The 21783-nt window shown below is 40.6% G+C and overlaps 1 protein-coding gene across 2 annotated transcripts in view; it reads left to right on the forward strand.

Annotated features, from left to right (window-relative positions):
- Positions 1–21783, forward strand: part of TGFBR1 (transforming growth factor beta receptor 1) — a 74668-nt gene that overhangs the window by 20395 nt on the left and 32490 nt on the right. The window contains exons 2-3 of one of the 2 annotated variants that reach the window (XM_027549755.1): positions 11475–11720; positions 15259–15489. In XM_027549755.1, coding sequence (XP_027405556.1) covers positions 11475–11720; positions 15259–15489 — 477 coding nt within the window. Of the gene's footprint in view, positions 1–11474; positions 11721–15246; positions 15490–21783 lie in introns of both variants that reach the window. The other variant, XM_027549754.1, reaches the window with a different exon arrangement.

Below are 21783 nucleotides of genomic sequence, written 5' to 3' on the forward strand. Positions count from 1 at the left end.
CATCACTGACTCGAACATGACTTTGAGCGAGATAGTGAAGGACTGGGAAGCCTGGTGTGCTGCAGTCCATGGGTTGCAAAGAGTCAAATAAAACTTAGGGACTGAGCAACAACAAGAAAGGAGATACTTTGTAACATTTACAAGCCAATATATGTATGAATTTTCCTCTCTCCCTTTTTTAGCACAAATGTTGTTACTATATCAAATTCAGTGTTATGCACTGTGGATTTTTACTTGATACTCATTGGGGTCAGTCTTTGTGTGGCTGCATGATCTTCCATCTTATAATGATTTTACCACTTCTGTTGATAGATGCATAGGGAAGATTATAGTCTTGTAGAACTGATGAGGACATTACCTATTAGGTAAGTATATGTAAGCCACTTTACACATGTATGAGTTATCCATAGGCTACATTCCTTGTGAACCGGAGGGTATCTTCATCTGTAATTTTGACAGAGCCAGCTCGTCCTCCATTTATATGATGAAAGAAGTTATTCTGGGCAATGAGTAGTTACATCAAATGGACCTAAGAGATATCTACATGGGAATTTTGGACAGTTGAAAGGAGAGCACTGAGAAATGGGAAAAGGACTTAAAAAAAAATGACGGTAGTAAGGTAGAAAGTGATAAGAGAAAATTTGCTTGTGTGGCCATTTTATTGAGGCCCTTTGGGTCCAGAAGATCCCCTGGAGGAGGAAATGGCAACCTATTCCAGTATTCTTGCCTGGAAAATCCCATGGACAGAGGAGCCTGGCAGGCTGCAGTCCATGGGGCCACAAAAGAGTTGGTCATCACTGAGCAATCAAGCACACACTGCTAGTAGCAACCTTCCATGTAGTAAGGAGATACTGCTTGGATGTTTACTTAAGAAACACATACTAGATCTCTCCTGTGTACCAGGATCTTGGTACCCTGAAGATGTTAAGTTGAACTAGGTCAAGAAATGAAAACCTAGATACTTAATGTTTGATATAACTTGTAAGGTAATAGAATCTTACTGTTTAAAGGATGGTAGAGTTTTAGACTAACTTTTCGTTTAGTACAGAGGATCCCTACTTCAAAAAATCTGACTTGGTCATTAAGCCTCTGCTTAAATATCTCTAATGACAGGGAAGTCATAACCTTTTGAGCAGCCAAGTCCATTGTAGGGAGGAGCTGCAGTTATAAAGTGACTCTTTATGAAACAAAATTTACCACATCCTGATCTCATGATTTGATTTAGTATTGGAGTAAGAGAAATTGACTCAGTTGCTACATCTATAAAATGAGGTTGTCTTCACATCTGTGGTATCTTTCAGATCAAACTTTGTTGAATTAATTCTTTGATTCTCTGACTCATTTACATGGCAGATTGATATTCAAGTAACGCTTATGATTACTTGTTATATTGGACATTTGTGGGATTTTGTGCCCAAAATCTCCCTCTGTCTCCCCCATCACCATGGCTACAGTTAACAGTAAGTGCTGTTGACTCTCTCTAAATCTGTTCTTAAACAGATTCCCCAAATCTGCTAGGCAATTATCCTGTACTTGTGCAGTTTATTTTGAACCTAAACGAAGGCCTTTGTAGTTAATTGCCCCTATTAAATCTCATCTTGCCATTCAGGCAGCGTTTTCTTAGCATACTTTTCCTCTGATACTAGTTAACGTTATATCAGCTAATTCCATGGAGCTTTGGAGACTAGAAAATGCAAGTATTGTGGAAAACCAAGTATTGAGAATTTCAAAGTACCCGCATTCATGTATTGAATTATATAAATGATGCTTCTTAAGTGCTTTAAAGGTGGCAGAAGTAAATGGTATTTATCTGAAGAAATGTTTGGATAAGTAAGATTTTTGTTTTGAAGCCCAACATTTGGGACTGAAATGTTATCCATACTGAAGGAGAACTTACTCTCACAACGTGTGGTGCTGTTATTTTTAACACTCATGTTGACATTACAGCTGTAGGGCAACCAAAAGGCATGGAGTTAAGAACTACTGAGTCTTTTGAGGAACAAAGCCCTTAGCAGTAGTCTGGAGGGAGTTGCAGACAGGATTTTAGCCTTGTTTTATAGAGATATGCCGCATATTTTAAGAGGAAGAGAACCTGTGTGGTTCCCTAGACTTGAAAGAGGCAGAAAAGAAGATAGGCCTCCTTGAGAGGGGTGTGGAGAGAAAGGAAGGTGGGCTACTCTGCAAAGCTCAAGTGGACCGGTAGACTAGATGCTAACAGGGCTTGACGTTAGTACCGGAAAGGATTTAACTTTTAACTTTTGCCTTCACCTTTGCCAGCAATGGTGTGGTCTGCTTTTAGTCTAGCTAAGCAGACTGAATAAAGGGCATTGTGTGTGTGTTCCTTTACCTGCCTGTTGGTGAGTATTTGTTACATTTGGAAATAGTCTGTGCTGTAAAAAGTAATCGTGATATAATGGGGTAATGGAAAGAATGGTCATTACTAGAAAAACCAGAGTGATGAAAAGATTGGAATCCAGGGTCTGGTCAGAAGTCTTCATCCCCTTTTTCCGTTTTAGTGGCTGATCTGTCTTCTCTCTTAGCAAGGAAGAAACCTCTGAATCCTTCCAGGGGACTTTTTGTCACAGATACTATTCTTGGAGTAATAATGCTGTGTTTGGTTTTGAATGTGTTGACTTTGCACTAACAGGTAAGCCAAGCAGAATATGCCCGGGCAGGCAGTTTGGAGTCTAGAGCACAAGTGCAAGGAGAGGAGTGTGGAGACAGATGTGGGCTGCAGCAAAGGACTGAGTTTGCAGTGTCACGTGACTGAGGCACACAGGCTTGTCAGTGTGTCTCCTGTCCTACAATAATTAGAAGAGAACAAATTCAACCAAAGGGGCATCACTAGTGAATTTCAACAAGATGATTCAGCCTAGTTCTTGATGGGTGAGGATGGGAGATGAAAGGGTGATAAGTATTGAAAAAGAAGAGTATTTTTTCTTATGTTTTCTTTTATTTTTTAACTGGAGGAAAATTGCTTTATAAGGTTGTGTTGGTTTCTGCCATACAACAAAACACAAATCAGCCATAATTATCTATATCCCTCTGGAGCCTCCATCTCACCCCTCTAGGTCATCACAGAGCCCAGGCTGGGCTCCCTGAGTTACACAGCAGCTTCTCACCAGCTGTCTGCTTTATGCATGGTAATGTATGTATGTTGGTGCTACTTTCTCGATTCGTCCCACTCGCTCCTGCCCATGCTGTGTCCACAAGTCCAGTCTCTTCCTGCGTCTCCATTCCTTGCCTGCAGATAGGTTCATCAATACCATTTTTCTAGATTCCATATATATGCGTTTAATATATGATATTTATTTTTCTCTTTCTGACTTCACTCTGTGTAACAGGCTCTAGATTCATCCACCTTATTAGAACTGACTCAAATGTGTTCTTTCTTGTGGCTGAGTAATATTCCATTGTGTATATACCACATCTGTATCCATTCATCTGTTGGTGGACATCTAGGTTGCTTTCGTGTCCTGGCTCTTGTCAGTAGTGCTGCTGTGAACATTGGGGTACATGTGTCTCTTTTCAATTATGATTTTCTCAGGGGATATGCCTATAGTGGGATTATTGGGTTAGTTTAATCCCTGGGTCAGGAAGATCCCTTGAGAAGGGAATGGCTACTCACTCCAGTATTTTTGCCTGGAGAATTCTGTAGCCAGAGGAGCCTGGCAGGCTACAGTTCATGGGGATGCAAAGAGTCAGACATGACTGAGCGCCTAACACTTTCACACATGGTAGTTTTATTCCTGGTTTTTTAAGGAATCTCCATACTGTTCTCCATAGTGGCTGTATCAATTTACATTCCCACCAACTGTACAAGAGAGTTCTGTTTTCTCCACATCCTCTCCAGCATTTATTGTTTGTAGATTTTTTTGATGATGGCTAATCTGACTGGTGTGAGGTTAAGGGACACAGTATTGAAGGATATGCCTAAAAAGAAGTGTAAGGGCTGGGAAGACAAAGTTCCTGGTACTAATTTTTATTTCCGCAGTAGGGCTTATGAGCTAAGTTGCTTCAATCATATCCAACTCTTTGTGACCCCATGGACTGTAGCCCTCCAGGCTCCTCTGTCTATGGGATTCTCCAGGCAAGAATGATGGATGGGTCACCATACCCTCCTTCAGGGATCTTCCTGACCCAGGGATCGAATCTGCATCTCTCTTGTCTTCTGCACTAATGTGCAGGTGGGTTCTTTACCACTAGTGCCACCAGGGAAGCCTGTAGTAGGGCTCATAGGAATTTTAATTTTAAGTCATCAGTAGGCCCTGTTTCATATACTATTCATAGTCTCTTCATTGCCAGGTGTAAGGGCTTGTGACTCAACTGTTGATAGCCCTGGTATTAGGTAGAAGTAATAGTGCCTTGATGTGTGACCTCTGGATACAATGAAATGAAGCAATCATGGAAATTTCCTTTATAGAAGAAACTAAGAACCAGAATCTCAACTTGGAATTTCTCCGATACTGGAATATAATCAGAATGATAACCCCATGTGTTCTGCTCTTTTTACTCTTGCTCTTCCCTTGAGAGCTAGATGTTTGGTTTCTAACAGTCCTTCACATCTCACCAACATCTTCAAACTCGATAATTGTATGATTTATTCTGCAATATTTGAAAAATTCTCCTAGTAATTGTATTCCTGGCATGGGGCTGACAGTTTTCTGTGAACACAGTAACTTCATTGCAGTGCTGAATCACAGAGCAATCTCTGAAGACATCTTAATAGGGATCAAGCTTAAGTTAAATTTTAGTTGCAGGAGAGCTACCAGTGCAGATAAAGTGATGATTAACTGAGTAATACCTTCCATACATAGCCAAGTTTGCACAGGCATAGGTTGTAACAGCTCTATCATGTCTTACCTTTTTTTCTAGAGACTGGAGTTTTGTGGGTTTTTTTTCTGACCTTGATTGTGACACGGTGTGTACATTTCCACAATGTTAAAAGTGTGGGAAAATATGCATCTTATGATTGAGGCAGCTGTGGCTACTAATGGAGATTGGGGCACAGAAGCAAAGGGCCAAGGTAGCAGAAAGGCACTCAGCAAGGAGTTTAGTTCTTTCCTTTGCTGTCAAGTAGAAAAGTCAGCAAGAAGTTGTATTACTGAAAGGTTGGAGTTACTTACATACGGATACCAGTATACAGAAGAACCACACATATTTATTCCTGTTCATGATGATAATTTACTGGGGTTGCAAGGAGTCAGAGGCAACTTAGCGACTGAACATTGTCTAGAGACATTTTCTTCTTATTGAAAAACTCTTAATATAAGAGAAGCCCCCTTTTAGCACAGACTGTCTCAAATTTGCAATACTTTTAAGAGAAAAATACAAATGTATTTTTCATAGTGTTGAAAGTTGTATAGACATGAAAGTAGATACAAAATCTTTGTTCTTGGCTCATTGACAACTGTAAACCAAGTCTGCAAATTAAAGAGAGCTACAAAACCAACAAAATTCAAATTAATACAATTATTCAGTGTGACAGATGATATTTAGGTTTCACAGTAGAAAAAATAGCCTTGGGTCTGATTCCATTTTAAATCTGTATCTATATATTTTAAGTTCAGTGATACTAAAAGCTTGCAAGTGCCAGTTCTCAGAGGTAACGTGCAAGGTGGTTATGTATTAATTTCTTCATGGCTTTGTAAGTCCAGGTTTGTCAGACCTCATACCTCATCAAACACTTGCCAGCATGCATTCCTCAAATGCCAGTTTTAATGAGATGTCAACTGTCACAATCACTCGCAGGCGAGGTTAACATTATTGAATCTTTAAATGGCTCTCTCAAACAATGCTGGAAGTGAGAATGGAAAAATGTCATTACAACCGCAGTTACTGCTAATGAGCTCTTGTGGACTGTACTACAAAGATAGGACCCATGTAATTCTTGTAGTGTGTATATGGTATTGGCTTTTAAAAATACAGTAAATATACCATGTCTGTATCCTCATCTGCTCTGATGGTTCAGGTTCCCTGTTCTTTTCACTCTTTCAGTTACAGTTACCATTTCAATTACAAAAACCTCTCGCTTGTAGTGTTTCATGAGGAAATCTGACCTGAAAGAGATCTTAACCCAGCTGAAGCAGCAGCAGTAAAAGCCAACTGACTGACAGTGCTTGTTTAGATATGTGTGTATATGTGTTCAGTCGCTCATTTGTGTCTGGACTCTTTCCAACTCTAAGGACTGTAGCCCACCAGGCTCCTCTGTCCATGGGATTTTCCAGGCAAGAATACTGGAGTGGGTTGCCATTTCCTCCAGGGGATCTTCCCAACCCAGGGATTGAACCTGCATCTCCTGTGTCTCCTGCAGGAGGATTCTTTACTGCTGAGCCACCAGGAGTGGTTACTCATCATCCAGAATGGTTATCATTCATCTTCGTTGCTGTTGTTCAGTTGCTAAGTCATGTCCGACTCTTTGTGACCGCCCATATTGCAGCACTCCAGGCTTCCCTGTCTTTCACTGTCCCCTGGAGTTTGCTCAGACTCATGTCCATTGAGTCAGTGATGCCATCTAACCATCTCCTTCTCTGTCATCCCCTTCTCCTCCTGCCCTCAATCTTTCCCAGCATCAGGGTCTTTTCCAGTCAGCTCTTTGCATCAGGTGGCCAAAGTATTGGACCTTAAGCTTCAGCATCAGCCCTTCCAATGAATATTCAGGGTTGATTTCCTTTAGGATTGACTGGTTTGATCTTGCTGTCCAAGAGACTCTCAAGAGTCTTCTCCAGCACCAGAGTTGGAAAGCATCAGTTCTTTGGCACTCAGTCTTCTTTGTGGTGCATCCCTCACATCCATTCATGCCTGCTGGGAAAACCATAGCTTTGACTATATGGACCTCTTTCAGCAAAGTGATGTCTCTGCTTTTTAATACACTATCTAGGTTTGTTGTAGCTATTCTTCCAAGGAGCAAGTGTCTTTTAATTTTGTGGCTGCAGTCACCATCTGCATTGATTTTGGAGCCCAAGACAATGAAACCTGATACTGTTTTCACATTTCCCCCATCTATTTGCCATGAAGTGATAGGACCAGGTGCCATGATCTTCATTTTTTGAATGTTGAGTTTTAAGTCAGCTTTTTAGTCTCCTCTTTCACCTTTATCAAGAGGCTCTTTAGTTCTTCATCACTTTCTGCCATTAAAGTGGTATCATCTGCATATTTGAGGTTGTTGATGGTTCTCCCGGCAGTCTTGATTCCAGCTTATGATTCATCTGGTCTGGCATTTCACATGGTGTACTTTGCATATAAGTTAAATAAGCAGGGTGACAATGTACAGTCTTGACATACTCCTTTCCCAATTTTAAACCAGTCTGTTGTTCCATGCCCAGTTCTGCTGCTGCATGTCCTGCATACAGGTTTCTCAGTAGGCAGGTGGTAATGTGGTCTGGTATTCCCATCTCATTAAGAATATTCCACACTTTGTTGTGATCCACACAATCAAAGGCTTTGGCATAGTCAATGAAACAGTAGATTTTTTGGGGTGGAATTCCCTTGCTTTTTCTGTGATCCAGCGTATGTTGGCAATTTGACCTCTGGTTTATCTGCCTGTTCTAAATCCAGCTCGTACATCTTGAAGTTCTCGGTTTATGCACTGCTGAAGTCCTAGCCTGAAAGATTTTGAGCATAATCTTGCTAGCATGTGAAATGAGTGCAATTGTATGGAAATTTGAATGTTCTTTGGCATTGCCTTTCTTTGGGATTGGAATGAAGACTAACCTGTGGCCACTGCTGAGTTTTCCAAATTTGCTGGCATATTGAGTGCAGCTCTTTAATAGCATCATCTTTCAGGATTTGAAATAGCTCAGCTGGAATTCCTGGAGAAGGCAATGGCACCCCACTCCAGGAGAAGGCAATGGCACCCCACTCCAGTACTCTTGCCTGGAAAATCCCATGTATGGAGGAGCCTGGAAGGCTGCAGTCCATGGGGTCGCTGAGGGTCGGACACGACTGAGCGACTTCACTTTTCACTTTTCACTTTCATGCATTAGAGAAGGAAATGGCAGCCCATTCCAGTGTTCTTGCCTGGAGAATCCCAGGGATGGGGGAGCCTGGTGGGCTGCTGTCTATGGGGTTGCACAGAGTCAGACACGACTGAAGCGACTTAGCAGCAGCAGCAGGGATTCCATCACCTCCACTGGCTTTGTTCATAGTAATGCTTCCTAAGGCCCACTTGACTTCACACTCCAGGATGTCTGGCTCTACACCATTGTCGTTATCTGGGTCATTAAGATCTTTTTTGTATAGTTCTTCTGTGTATTCTTGCCACCTCTTAATCTCTTCTGCTTCTGTTAGGTCCTTGCTGTTTTTGTCCTTTACTGTGGCTATCTTTGCATGAAATGTTCCCTTAGTATCTCCAGTTTTCTTAAAGAGATCTCTAGCCTTTCCCATTCTGTTGTTTTCCTCCATTTCTTTTCATTGATCACTTAGGAAGGCTTTCTTATCTCTCCCTGCTATTCTCTGGAACTCTTCATTCAGTTGGGTATATCTTTCCCTTTCTCTTTTGCCTTTCGCTTCTCTTCTTTTCACAGCTAGTAAGGTCTCAGACAACCACTTTGTCTTCTTGCATTTTCTTTTTCTTGGGGATGGTTTTGGTCACCACCTTCTGTACAATGTTACGAACCTCTGTCCATAGTTCTTCAGGCAGTCTCTCTCCCAGATCTAGTCCCTTGAATCCATTCATCACCTCCACTGTTTATAATGATAAGGGATTTGATTTAGGTCATACCTGAATGGCCTAGTGGTTTTCTATACTTTCTTCAATTTGAGTGTGAATTTAGCAATAAGGAGTTGATGATCTGAGCCACAGTCAGTTCCAGGACTTGTTTTTGCTGACTGTATAGAGCTTCTCCATCTTCGGCTGTGAAGAATATAATGAGTCTGATTTTGCTGCTGACCACCTGGCGATGTCCATGTGTAGAGTCGTCCCTTGTGTTGTTGGAAGAGAGTGTTAGCTATGACCAGTGCGTTTTCTTGGCAAAACTCTGTTAGCCTTTGCCCTGCTTCATTTTGTACTCCCAAGGCCAGACTTGCCTGATATTCCAGGTATCTCTTGACTTACTACTTTTCATTCCAGATGAAAAGGACATCTTTTTTTTTGCTGTTAGTTCTAGGAGCTCTTGTCGGTCTTCATAGACTCGTTCAACTTCAGCTTCTTCAGCCTTAGCAGTTGGGGCATAGACTTGGTTTACTATGATACTGAATGATTTGCCTTGGAAATGAACTGAGATTGTTCTGTCATTTTTGAGATTGCAACCAAGTACTGCATTTTGGATTCTCTTTGTTGACTCTGAGGGCTACTCCAAAGGAGTTCTTGCCCACAGTTGTGGATATAACGGTCATCTGAATTTAATTAGCCTATTCCCGTCTGTTTTAGTTCACTGATTCCTAAAATGTTGATGTTCACTTTTGCCATCTCCTGTTTGACCACGTTCAATTTACCTTAATTCATGAACCTAACATTCCAGGTTCCTATGAAGAATTGTTCTTACAGCATCAGACTTTACTTTCACCACCAGATACAACCACAACTGAGCTTCGTTTCCGCTTTGGCTCAGCCTCTTCATTCTTTCTGTAGCTATTTTTCCATTCTTCCCCAATATTGTACTGGATAGCTACTGACCTGGGGCATTTGTCTTTCAGGGTCATTTCTTTTTGCCTTTCCGTACTGATTATTCATTATTCATCTTAGAGTATATTTTAAATAAATATACTTAAAATTTTGTACACTATTTTAGACTCTCTTTCTCCCAACATATTTGTGACCTCCTGTTTGGGAAACATTTCTTTGGCCAAAAAAAAAAAATATATATATATATATATATATAACCCTAACTTATATATATATATATATATTTTTTTTTTTTTGGCTGTGTAGAATAGCATGTGGAATCTTAGTTCCTCGACCAGGGATCGAACCTGTATCCCCTCTATGGCAGCACTGAGTCTTAACCACTGGACCATCGGGGAAGTCCCTGGCAAATGTTTTTCTGATTGTTGTCACAAGTTCAGAATTCAAAGGTGGGAAAACAAATTTTAAAAACCTGGCCATTCTTAATTTAACGAGAGACAGTTTAACAGCAAACAGTAAATAGACTGATTTGTGCTAACCTAAACATAGGTGTACTCATAACTTAGCAGTCAGGGATGACAGCACGTGGGAAGTGTTGCCAGCCAGCAAAGTTCACTGGAGCCTTGGTGTCCAGGGGCTCAGTCACATAGCACTCTTATGAGAGAGAATATTTCAGGGTGTCAGAGCTCATCTCCCAGGAACTGGCCAAGGACCAGTCCTGAAGACAAGCCTTTCTTCAGGATGTGCAAGGTTTGAGCAGCTTGGACTTGCTGAGTGAACCTTTTCCTGCATACCAAATTAGCTGTTCAGAGTAGCTAGTTTTCTCCTGGCCTGCCTGTCTGCCTAGCCACTGTTTCTAGTTACAGTAGACCTCCCTGGTCTCATTGCAGATGGCCATTCTGCAAACGTGGACACTTCCCTTTTCCTTTACCGATGGGTAATTGGACTCAAGGATAGATCTGTGCTTTTCATGAGATCACAGTGATCTCCCATTCATTTCACGTTTTTTTTTTAATGTTGTGTACCAAGCTTAGTTCTAGATGTGGATTTACAGAATCTGCCCTCAAGAACCTTAGAGTTTCATGAGGGAAAGGAGAAGTTAATTCCGGTAAGCAGTGTATGTATGCTTTGGGAAACACTTACCCTTGTTGGCAAGCTTAGTGAAGGGTTCTGTGTGTATGGGAAGGTGTTGATTATAATTAGAAGACGTCCCTTAAGGAATTACTCTTCAAGTTGAACCATAAAGATCAAATAGATAAAAGTGGGCATGGAGCAAGTGTTTCTCCAATTATTTCTGTAGCCAGTTGCCTTTGTGGTTGGAGCACATATGTCTTGTTACCTTGCTTATGAGAAAGTACTCTAATCCTGATTAGAAGATACATGTCTTTTGGAGTTTGCACAGGAGAAGGGAATGTCTGGCTCAATACAAATCTATTTCCATTACTCTATTACCATAAGCTTACCCTGAGATTTCCAACCTACAGTGAGGAGGAGGTAGGATTTTCACACTGCGCTCCCCAGTGGAGGGAATATATGAATCCCTAATTTTGGACTGATAAGAGTAAGTATAACCTTTGTAAATTTCAGTGTACTGCATTTTAAATGGGAGGACAAATGCTTGCCTTGCACAGATAAAATTGCATGTAACAGTTTTTCTCTACTTGGAAGCCAAAAAGGTTTAGGAAAAAAATCTGGGTCCAAATTTCAACATGTTTGACTCCTACATATATGTGCTTCTTAATAGAATTTGGAACTTCTCAGAATAACAAGAGTTTTGTTTTTTGAACACTGTACAAAAAACTATAATACAATCAGGAATGTGTCAATATTAGCACAGAGACTATGGGATAATTTAAAATTGTTAACCTTGATAATTTTCTCTGATAGGATCTTTTCTTTTTTTTTCCAGCATTACAGTGTTTCTGCCACCTTTGTACAAAAGACAATTTTACTTGTGTCACAGATGGGCTTTGCTTTGTCTCTGTCACAGAGACCACAGACAAAGTTATACATAATAGCATGTGTATAGCTGAAATTGACCTAATTCCACGAGACAGGCCATTTGTATGTGCACCATCTTCAAAAACTGGGTCTATAACTACAACATATTGCTGCAACCAGGACCACTGCAATAAAATAGAACTTCCAACTGTTGGTAAGTTGTATGAGACTTTTTTCTTGATACTATAAGGAAAGCTCTTAGACTATCCCAGTTTATTCAGTTTAGAGGCAAAAAGTAACTAGTCCATGCTAGTAGAGTCATAAGAGTAGCCAAAATTCTTACTCCTGGGTGTATGTTGCTTGAGAAGGTGGTACCAAGACAGACTTTCTCTGAGGTCTGTTGTGCCTAAAAGGGTAGGCACATGTAGAGAATCCTGATACAGGCCACCATAGCAGTATATCCTGAGAGTGTCCCTGCTTGTATAATGCTCCAGCCTTTGAAAGCAGTCAGTAATGGAGGGGGAATGGAGAGCAATACTCAACAATCCAGACGCCTTCACTTTGTAATTTCACCTTGCTTTATGATCTTTATGTATAAACTATTACATATGATTTCTAGGTTTTTGGTTCTTCACCATAGTTTACATTTTAAAATGTCCTAGGACCTGGAAAATCCCATGGACGGAGGAGCCTGGTAGGCTGCAGTCCATGAGGTCTCTAAGAGTCGGATACGACTGAGCGACTTCACTTTCACTTTTCACGTTCATGCATTGGAGAAGGAAATGGCAACCCACTCCAGTGTTCTTGCCTGGAGAATCCCAGGGACAGGGGAGCCTGGTGGGCTGCCGTCTATGGGGTCGCACAGAGTTGGACACGACTGAAGCCACTTGGCGGCAGCAGCAGGAGAGCCAGAAATTTGAAAACTTCATAAACAGGATTAGGTTAAAGATTCTGGTTAAAGATATTGGTCTGAGCTCATGTATTTAACTCTGCTGTCACTTTTCCCTGGTGGGCTCCCTGGTGGCTCAGATGGTAAAGAATCTGCCTGCAGTGTGGGATTCCCAGATTCGATCCCTGGGTTGAGATCTCCTGGAGAAGGAACTGGCAACCCACTCCAGTCTTCGGGCTTGGAGAATCCCATGGACAGAGGAGCCTGGCAGACCTTGAGGTCACAAGGAATCAGACCTGACTGAGTGACTACATGATGTGATGTGATGATCTGTCACTTTTCCCAAGTACCTACTATAATAAAGGAGTACAAAGATGAGGAAAAGCTATATTAATGCTAGGAGAATTAATGGAAGAAGTGCCACCTACATGCATTTAGAGTTGTCAAACTCTGCAGTTTATAATGCAGATGATAATCGTCTAGTGAAGAATTGACTAACTATAGGAAAAGAAGTAGGTGAAAGAACTTCTTGCAGAATCCCACCAATACTTTAAGCTGAGAGGCTGGGCGTGAGACTAGGCTACAGGGGCAGACTCTTTTCTCTCTTTTTTTAAAAAATATAAATTTATTTAATTGGAGGCTAGTTACTTTACAATATTGTATTGGTTTTGCCATACATTGACATCAATCTGCCACGGGTGTACATGTGTTCCCTATCCTGAAACCCCTTCCCACATCCCTCCCCATCCCATCCTTCTGGGTCATCCCAGTGCACCAGCCCCGAGCACCCTGAATCACGCATCACACCTGGACTGGCGATTCGTTTCACATATGATAATATACGTTTCAATGCCATTCTCCCAGGGGCAGACTCTCAATTCTCCTTTAGGAAGCACGGCTTTCATTGCTCAGAGGTACAGACCCCAGTGCTCAGTTTCCACTCAGAGCTGGTCTAGGCATCATACTAGTTAAAGTAGAAAACACTGCTGGAGCTCAGAATAAAAGGGCCAGTCCTGCCAGTTACAGAAGGCAGGCAGTCTTCTACCTAGTTCACGTGATGACAGCAAAGTAAAACCAGATCTTCAACATAAAGAAGGTCCTTGTGGCAGAGCTCTGTCAGACTTTTCTATAGTTACTTGCAATTCTAATATGACGAAGAGAAGAATAATTTCGGAATTTCCCATTTTTGTTGTTTGAAATGGTTTGAAATATCAGAATGGAGACTCACAAAACCTTATGAAGAACTTACTTTATTTCTAATGCTAAAATACACAGATCCCTCATTCCCAGGCCCCAGATAATCAGACAGCAAATAATTTTACCAAATGGAAAGATTCCGTGGTTCAAAAGAAGTGAACTGAACTGGATAAATGAGAGTAGACGTCATCCTATGAAACAGACTTAGCACATGATAGGGAAGAACTTCCAGAGTCCAAGGTCTGTTGTCAGCTGTTGACAGTGAAACGAGAACATTTCACAGTTGTTAAAGATCGCTTTCAGATGAAAAGCTCAATTGATAAATTATTTTAAAAAATGCAGTATTGAAAGTGAACAGCAGACTGGATACTATAATTTTATAATCATGTGTGAGACAAGCTTAAGGCAAGACAAGCTTGAGAAACTGTTACAATTCAGAAAAAAGACAGTTGGTGAGCAAATTAAGAGATACAGAGGACAGATCTAGGTGATCCAATGTGCTTACTGTAAAACCAGAAAAAGGCAAAAGGATGGACAGAAGAGAGAAGAATACTATGTAAAATTAATGAAGAATTACTTAACCAAATATATATAATGAAAAACCCATCAGTTTTCAAGAATAAAAGAAAACTGTGTACACATGCAGCACAAGTGAACACTGGTTACGTATAAAAGGAAAAAGTTCAAATAATTTTGCTTTTTTAAAAAAATACCAGAAGGCAATGAAATATCATATATTGCTTGTTACCCAAAATTCTTTAGATGAGCCAAGATTTTTCATATGTAAAGGCAGCAGCTAACTTTAGATAATCAACTATTCAGTGTGTATGCACTCATGTACTCCTGAAAGATAGGATTCGTTCTAAGAAATCAGTCCACTAAAGATCTCAATATGATAAAGATGTGATATGAAGGAAATGGTAGTGGGCCATGAACCAGCAAGTGTCAGAATGAATGCCTAAATAGTTATAATTAATGTGTTTCTGAAGCAATGCAAATTGTTTATTAAATTATAAAAAAAATGATCTTGAATTAAAAGGCTCAGTGATTAAAATAAACTGGAAAGTATACATGTGCAAACTCTATTAAAAAAAACAGGGTATATTTTTGCATGGACAAAAAATTGGTGGAGGTATACAGATACACAGAACATGCAGATGAATTTTAGGGGGATTGTGAGGCTATAGATAAATTTAACTTTTCCTCATCTGTATTTATACCTCTTAATTTTTTTTCTTGCTATGAGCATATACTGGCCTTGGAATAAGAAGATAAGCCAAACTGCTTTTTTAAGAAAAGAAAAGACCAGTGACTCAAGAAATATTTAATGAGAGTTGTTCCAGATTATTGGTTCTTTTATTAGTAATCTGAGAGTGATGGGAGGTGGAGAGTGGGTGTACAATGTTTGTAGTACCTGGCCTTGTTATTTAGGCTCAAGACTACAGGAAGACTAAGTGGATGTTGACAGAGCTAGTGACCATAAAAGGAGAGCCAGTGGGAGAAGATGAAGTGCTTCACTTGTTATGGGTTTGAGCTCCATGAACTGCTGTAATGAGGCTGTGACTAATGGTAGTGACCAACTGCAGGAAATGGGAGGATTAGGAAACTGTGGATGCCGCCTATAGTGTTATTGTTGTTGTTTATTTCATTTGAGGCCCTTTTACAGGAAAGCCATCATCTGGCCTTGGTCCTGTTGAACTGGCAGCTGTCATTGCTGGACCAGTCTGCTTTGTCTGTATCTCACTCATGTTGATGGTCTATATTTGCCATAACCGCACTGTCATTCACCATCGAGTGCCAAATGAAGAGGATCCCTCGTTAGATCGCCCTTTTATTTCAGAGGGTACAACGTTAAAAGATTTAATTTACGACATGACAACATCAGGTTCTGGATCAGGTAATGTATTTCTTTCTTTTTCCTAAAATGTCTTTTTAAAATTAACTGTATTTATTAGTTGGCTAAGCCAGCTGGAGAATTTTGAGCATTACTTTACTAGTGTGTGAGATGAGTGCAATTGTGCAGTAGTTTGAGCATTCTTTGGCATTGCCTTTCTTTGGGACTGGAATGAAAACTGACCTTTTCCAGTCCTGTGGCCACTGCTGAGTTTTCCAAATTTGCTGGCATATTGAGTGCAGCACTTTCACAGCATCATCTTTCAGGACTTGGAATAGCTCAACTGGAATTCCATCACCTCCACTAGCTTTGTTCATAGTGATGCTTTCTAAGGCCCACTTGACTTCACATTCCAGGATGTCTGGCTCTAGGTCAGTGATCACACCATCATAATTATCTTGGTCGTGAAGGTCTTTTTTGTACAGTTCTTCTGTGTATTCTTGCCACCTCTAATGCTTCTGTTAGGTCCATACCATTTCTGTCCTTTATCAAGCCCATCTTTGCATGAAATGTTCCCTTGGTATCTCTAATTTTCTTGAAGAGATCTCTAGTCTTTCCCATTCTGTTGTTTTCCTCTATTTCTTTGCACTGATCGCTGAGGAAGGCTTTCTTATCTCTTCTTGCTATTCTTTGGAACTCTGCATTCAGATGCTTATATCTTTCCTTTTCTCCCTTGCTTTTCACTTCTCTTCTTCTCATAGCTATTTGTAAGGCCTCCTCAGACAGCCATTTTTCTTTTTTGCATTTCTTTTCCATGGGGATGGTCTTGATCCCTGCCTCTTGTACATTGTCACAAACCTCAGTCCATAGTTCATCAGGCACTCTATCAGACCTAGATCCAACCAGTCCATTGTAAAGGAGATCAGCCCTGGGTGTTCTTCGGAAGGAATGATGCTAAAGCTGAAACTCCAGTACTTACTTTGGCCACCTCATGCGAAGAGTTGACTCATTGGAAAAGACTCTGATGCTGGGAGGGATTGGGGGCAGGAGGAGAAGGGGACGATAGAGGATGAGATGGCTGGATGGCATCATCAACTTGATGGACATGAGTCTGAGTGAACTCCGGGAGTTGGTTATGGACAGGGAGGCCTGGCGTGCTGCAATTCATGGGGTCACAACGAGTCGGACACAACTGAGCGACTGAACTGAACTGAAGCCAGTTGGCTAAGTTTGTAAAAATTTGGGCTGGTGTGAATACTACCCCAGGTTTGAACCTTAATATAGGTCTTTAAGCTAGGTTTATATCTGACTGTGGCTAGTTTAGGAAGGACAAATTAGAAGTGACTGACTTGTCAACATTTCATCAGTAAGTCACTTTCACATTTGTGTAAATTTCAAAGCATTCTCACCTTCTCATGACTGTGTAAGATAAAAAGGATAAGGACAGTTATTCTTCTATAGCTGAGGCTGAAGTTCAGAGATGTTCAAATAATCTGCAGTTACCCATTCTCTTCAGGACTGTTTAGCAGCTTTATTATTATATTTGAAAGCAGGTATGACAGTGTATTTGAAATCGTGAAGGCTATTTGCTTTTTTAACATGAAATTGCTGTCTTTGGCTCAGGCCAGTTCTTGTTGTTTTTATTAAACTAATGAATTTTTTTGTCATTTTCTCCCTTAAGAAAATGCCTGATCACCTTTTTATTTAATACAGCTTTACGGATCCATGGCCCTTCTGATATTTGCTTTTCTCAGTTTGTTGATTTATGTGGGATCAGAAATAGATTACCCAATTGCCTGAAGCAAATTAACTTCAAATAAGGGCTAGATTAATGGATACAAAGATTTAAATATATATATGTAAAGAAAATTTCACAAATTATATATCAAGTGATTAAAGGAACTTTAAAGCAGAAATTATGACTAGGGTAAGCATATGGCTCTGAAGCATAAAATCACAGATACACAAAAAGTTCACATGATGAAAGATGCTTTATTTCAAGGGAATGAAGGTATATTTTAAGGGATGTATATGTATATATGTTCATTCATTTAAGTGTGAAGAAACTGATTTCATGACCTAAAGTTTTCTTCTATAGAATTTGACCGTAAATATTCCATGAGTTCTGTCCATGATTGCTAGGATGCATACAGGCTTACGAAGGAGCCCACATCTCTTAAGGCAGCCTTGTAGGGATTCCTGAGACTCCTATGAGGAGGGAGGCAATTAGAAGTTGGATTAGAAGGAGCAGCCTTAGTTCTGAAGATGTGACACTCTGGGCAGAAATGGTGGAGGAGTGGCGAGAGATTATTTTACAGCTTCCCTGGGGTTCCCCTTTGATTCTGAGTTAAAGGGTTCTCAAAGAATATCTGGCTCATTCCAGGAGGTATCCTGGAACAAAATAATATCTTAAGCAAGGACCAAAGTCACGGAAAATTAGGGTGGCTTTAAATCATTTGGAATTAATCCCTCGGACCTGCTCTCTTGTGGCCAAACTTAAACCCAAGGAAATCAAAGCAGCTCATGCCACCTGGCACAGTGTTATGTATCTTGGCTTCCTAAAGGATTAAAAGAAATCGCTGTCTGGATGGCAGTTGATTTCTAAATAAGAATATATTTACCTTTTAAGATACAGATATGAAGTAAAGAATTCTATATTTCTAGATCTGTCAGGGACCCAGCTCCACTGTCTGAAAGCTCTCTTTTTTTATGCCTCCTTTCACCATGTAAAAACTTGTCTGCATTGTTTGCCAGCTCTGTGGCTTTGGGCAGTTAGCTGATGTCTCATGCTGGAGTTATTTCATCTTTAAAATGAAAATAATGAACCCTGCCTGGTGTATGTCATTGAATTTGTTGTGAGATTCAAATGAAACGATAACGTTTGCGTGAAAGCACTTAGGCACTTGGTAGATTGTAAAGTTATATCCAAATGACAAGTGTTATTACTCTTATTGAAAAGGTATTTGGGGAAAAAATCTGACGTACAATATGAATTTGCTGCATTTTACAAAAAAGCTTAGTTTAAGGCCTCTTTCCCTGTCATCGTTTATTCTGTGCTGAATGGCTTCCCGATTTATCCAGACAGAAGCTATCTTCTGTTGAATGATAGCAGAAAGTGCTTTTCCTCCTATTTATTACAAAGCCTGAATGCCACTTCATGAATGGAACTCATGCCTCTGAGTAAGTCAAATGTCTGTGAGTAATACCCTTTTTAGTTCTTTCAGTCATTGAAGAAGAGGTAAAACAACATTTTATGTTATGAATTCAAACGTTTATTACTCAGTACCATATTTGAGGAAGGGGCCTATCTCTCTCTTTCAAAGACTGTACTTTTTAACTTAGGAATTGTGGGAGCCAATAGAGAGCTGGGTTCTGGTACCCACCTCTAAACTTAAAGTTAACCTTACGCCTGTCGCAGGAATCTGCACCGCAGGTTGTGCATGTGCCTGTCTTTAAGCATATGCCTCTAAGCAGTCATTAGACTCAAAACTGTGTGTGGACATGCACATGGGTGTGTCCGTTTTTGAGAATGTAGATCTCTTAGCCCAGTGTTCATCATGTCTTGTTCATGCTTATGATCTCTTTAATGTATGCATATTGTTCTACTCTTATTTCCATTGTTCACTGCTTGTGAAGGTGCTTGGACCATGCATTTTTCCCTATTGTAGCTTCCTCTCAAGCAGTTCTAAAAGGTACAGAAGCAGAGAACATTGAGATCTATCTTAGGCCTGTTTATTTTTGTCTTTACAAGAAAACTATTACTTTTTTTTTTTTTTTAATGCTCAGATACTTTGCCTGATAGCTCAGTTGGTAAAGAATCCGCCTGCAATGCAGGAGACCCCGGTTCAATCCATGGGTTGGAAAGATCCCCTGGAGAAGGAAAAAGGCTACCCACTCCAGTATTCTGGCCTAGAGAATTCCATGGACTGTATAGTCCATGGGGTCGCAAAGAGTCGGACACAACCCAGGGACTTTCACATTTGACTTTGAATTCTAGTTCTGCATCTGTCAATGGTGAAGGGGAAGACAGACTTTTCCTTGTCCTCTTAGCCTTTCTTGACAGTACCCTTTACACAGTCTTGAACGTGTCAGGCGTTTCCAGACTTCCCATTTGCTATTCCCCTTTTTTATTTCTTGCCGTTCTAACTTCAAGATCAGCCTGCTGAAAGGAACCTTTTTTCCCGTGTGTTTTTAATATTTATTTATTAGTACATAAATAAATATAACCCTGGTGGCTCAGACAGTAAAGAGTCTGCCTGTAATGTGGGAAACCTGGGTTTGATCCCTAGGTCGGGAAGATTGCCTGAAGGAGGGCATGGCAACCCACTCCAGTATTCTTGCCTGGACAACCTCCATGGACAGGAGCTACATTCCATACGGGCTACAGTCCACGCAGTCACAAAGAGTCAGATACGACTGAGCGACTAAGCACAGCGCATTTAATTACGGCTGCACTGGGTCTTCACTGCTGCAAGCTGGTTTTCTCTAGTTGCAGCTAGTGGGGCTACTCTTCATTGCAGTGGCATCTCTTACTGCAAGCACAGGCTCTAGGTGCATGGGCTTCAGTCGTTGTGGTGCATGGGCCTAGCCGCCCAGCATGTGGAATCTTTCTGGACCAGGGGATCAAACTTGTGTCTCCTGCATTGGCAGGGGGATTTTTAACTGCTGGACCACCAGTAAAGTCCTTGAAATGAACTCTTATGTATGCTTTACATCTTTTTAAGTACGTGGTGTGGCCCTGCTCAAAGGCTTTAGTGTCTACTGTATGTACTTTCAGTACGTTAGTGTCTACTGTAAACATAATTAGGAATTGGTTATTCATAATACAAATGAGCTCCTTCATTTAATTTCTACAGGTTTATTTTTAACCAGCAGTCTCCTTGTAAAAACAACTGTTTACAATTAGACTGCTAACTACCTTGCAGGAAGTTGGGGGGTGGATGGAGAGCAAGGGAAAGGAAAGACCTATTTGAGAAGCTTAAAGATGAAAAGAGACAAAGATTTAATGTTTGTATTTATACGCATTTCACACTAGAAACCAAAGAGAGCAGATAATTTCATTTACCCCTGTTGGGTTAATTTGATCTGTAGTAGGCAACTCAATATAGATTACTTGTGACACAGATTTATGCATATTAGACTACATAAACAGTGTAGAACATGATGTACACTGATATTTTAATTGTCAGTGCCAGTATAATTTAAGGTGACAGTTCTTAGTCCATGAACTATTAAGTGAATTAGAATAGTCAAAAATACAGTTACTTAAATTTTATAGGTAAATACTTTTATATAAATGAAGTGTGATAAAATATTGAAAACTCTGTATGTTATAATCAAGCAAATTCATTTGGTGAGAAAACTGCCAACATCTCATCACCAAGGTAAGTTACTTGGCATCATTCTTTAAGATATTAGTGTTGTGTGGGGAGCCAGTTCCTAGCACATCAGATCAGATCAGATCAGATCAGTCGCTCAGTCGTGTCTGACTCTTTGCGACCCCATGAATCGCAGCACGCCAGGCCTCCCTGTCCATCACCAACTCCTGGAGTTCACTCAGACTCACATCCATCGAGTCAGTGATGCCATCCAGCCATCTCATCCTCTGTCGTCCCCTTCTCCTCTTGCCCCCAATCCCTCCCAGCATCAGAGTCTTTTCCAATGAGTCAACTCTTCGCATGAGGTGGCCAAAGTACTGGAGTTTCAGCTTTAGCATCATTCCTTCCAAAGAAATCCCAGGGCTGATCTCCTTCAGAATGGACTGGTTGGATCTCCTTGCAGTCCAAGGGACTCTCAAGAGTCTTCTCCAACACCACAGTTCAAAAGCATCAATTCTTCGGCCCTCAGCCTTCTTCACAGTCCAACTCTCACATCCATACATGACCACAGGAAAAACCGTAGCCTTAACTAGATGAACCTTTGTTGGCAAAGTAATGTCTCTGCTTTTGAATATGCTATCTAGGTTGGTCATAACTTTCCTTCCAAGGAGTAAGCGTATTTTAATTTCATGGCTGCAGTCACCATCTGTAGTGATTCTGGAGCCCAGAAAAATAAAGTCTGACACTGTTTCCACTGTTTCCCCATCTATTTCCCATGAAGTGATGGGACTGGATGCCATGATCTTCGTTTTCTGAATGTTGAGCTTTAAGCCAACTTTTTCACTCTCCACTTTCACCTTCATCAAGAGGCTTTTGAGTTCCTCTTCACTTTCTTCCATAAGGGTGGTGTCATCTGCATATCTGAGGTTATTGATATTTCTCCTGGCAATCTTGATTCCAGTTTATGTTTCTTCCAGTCCAGCGTTTCTCATGATGTACTCTGCATATAAGTTAAATAAGCAGGGTGACAATATACAGC

Source organism: Bos indicus x Bos taurus, chromosome 8 (assembly GCF_003369695.1).
Source record: "Bos indicus x Bos taurus breed Angus x Brahman F1 hybrid chromosome 8, Bos_hybrid_MaternalHap_v2.0, whole genome shotgun sequence".
Lineage (NCBI taxonomy): Eukaryota > Metazoa > Chordata > Mammalia > Artiodactyla > Bovidae > Bos > Bos indicus x Bos taurus.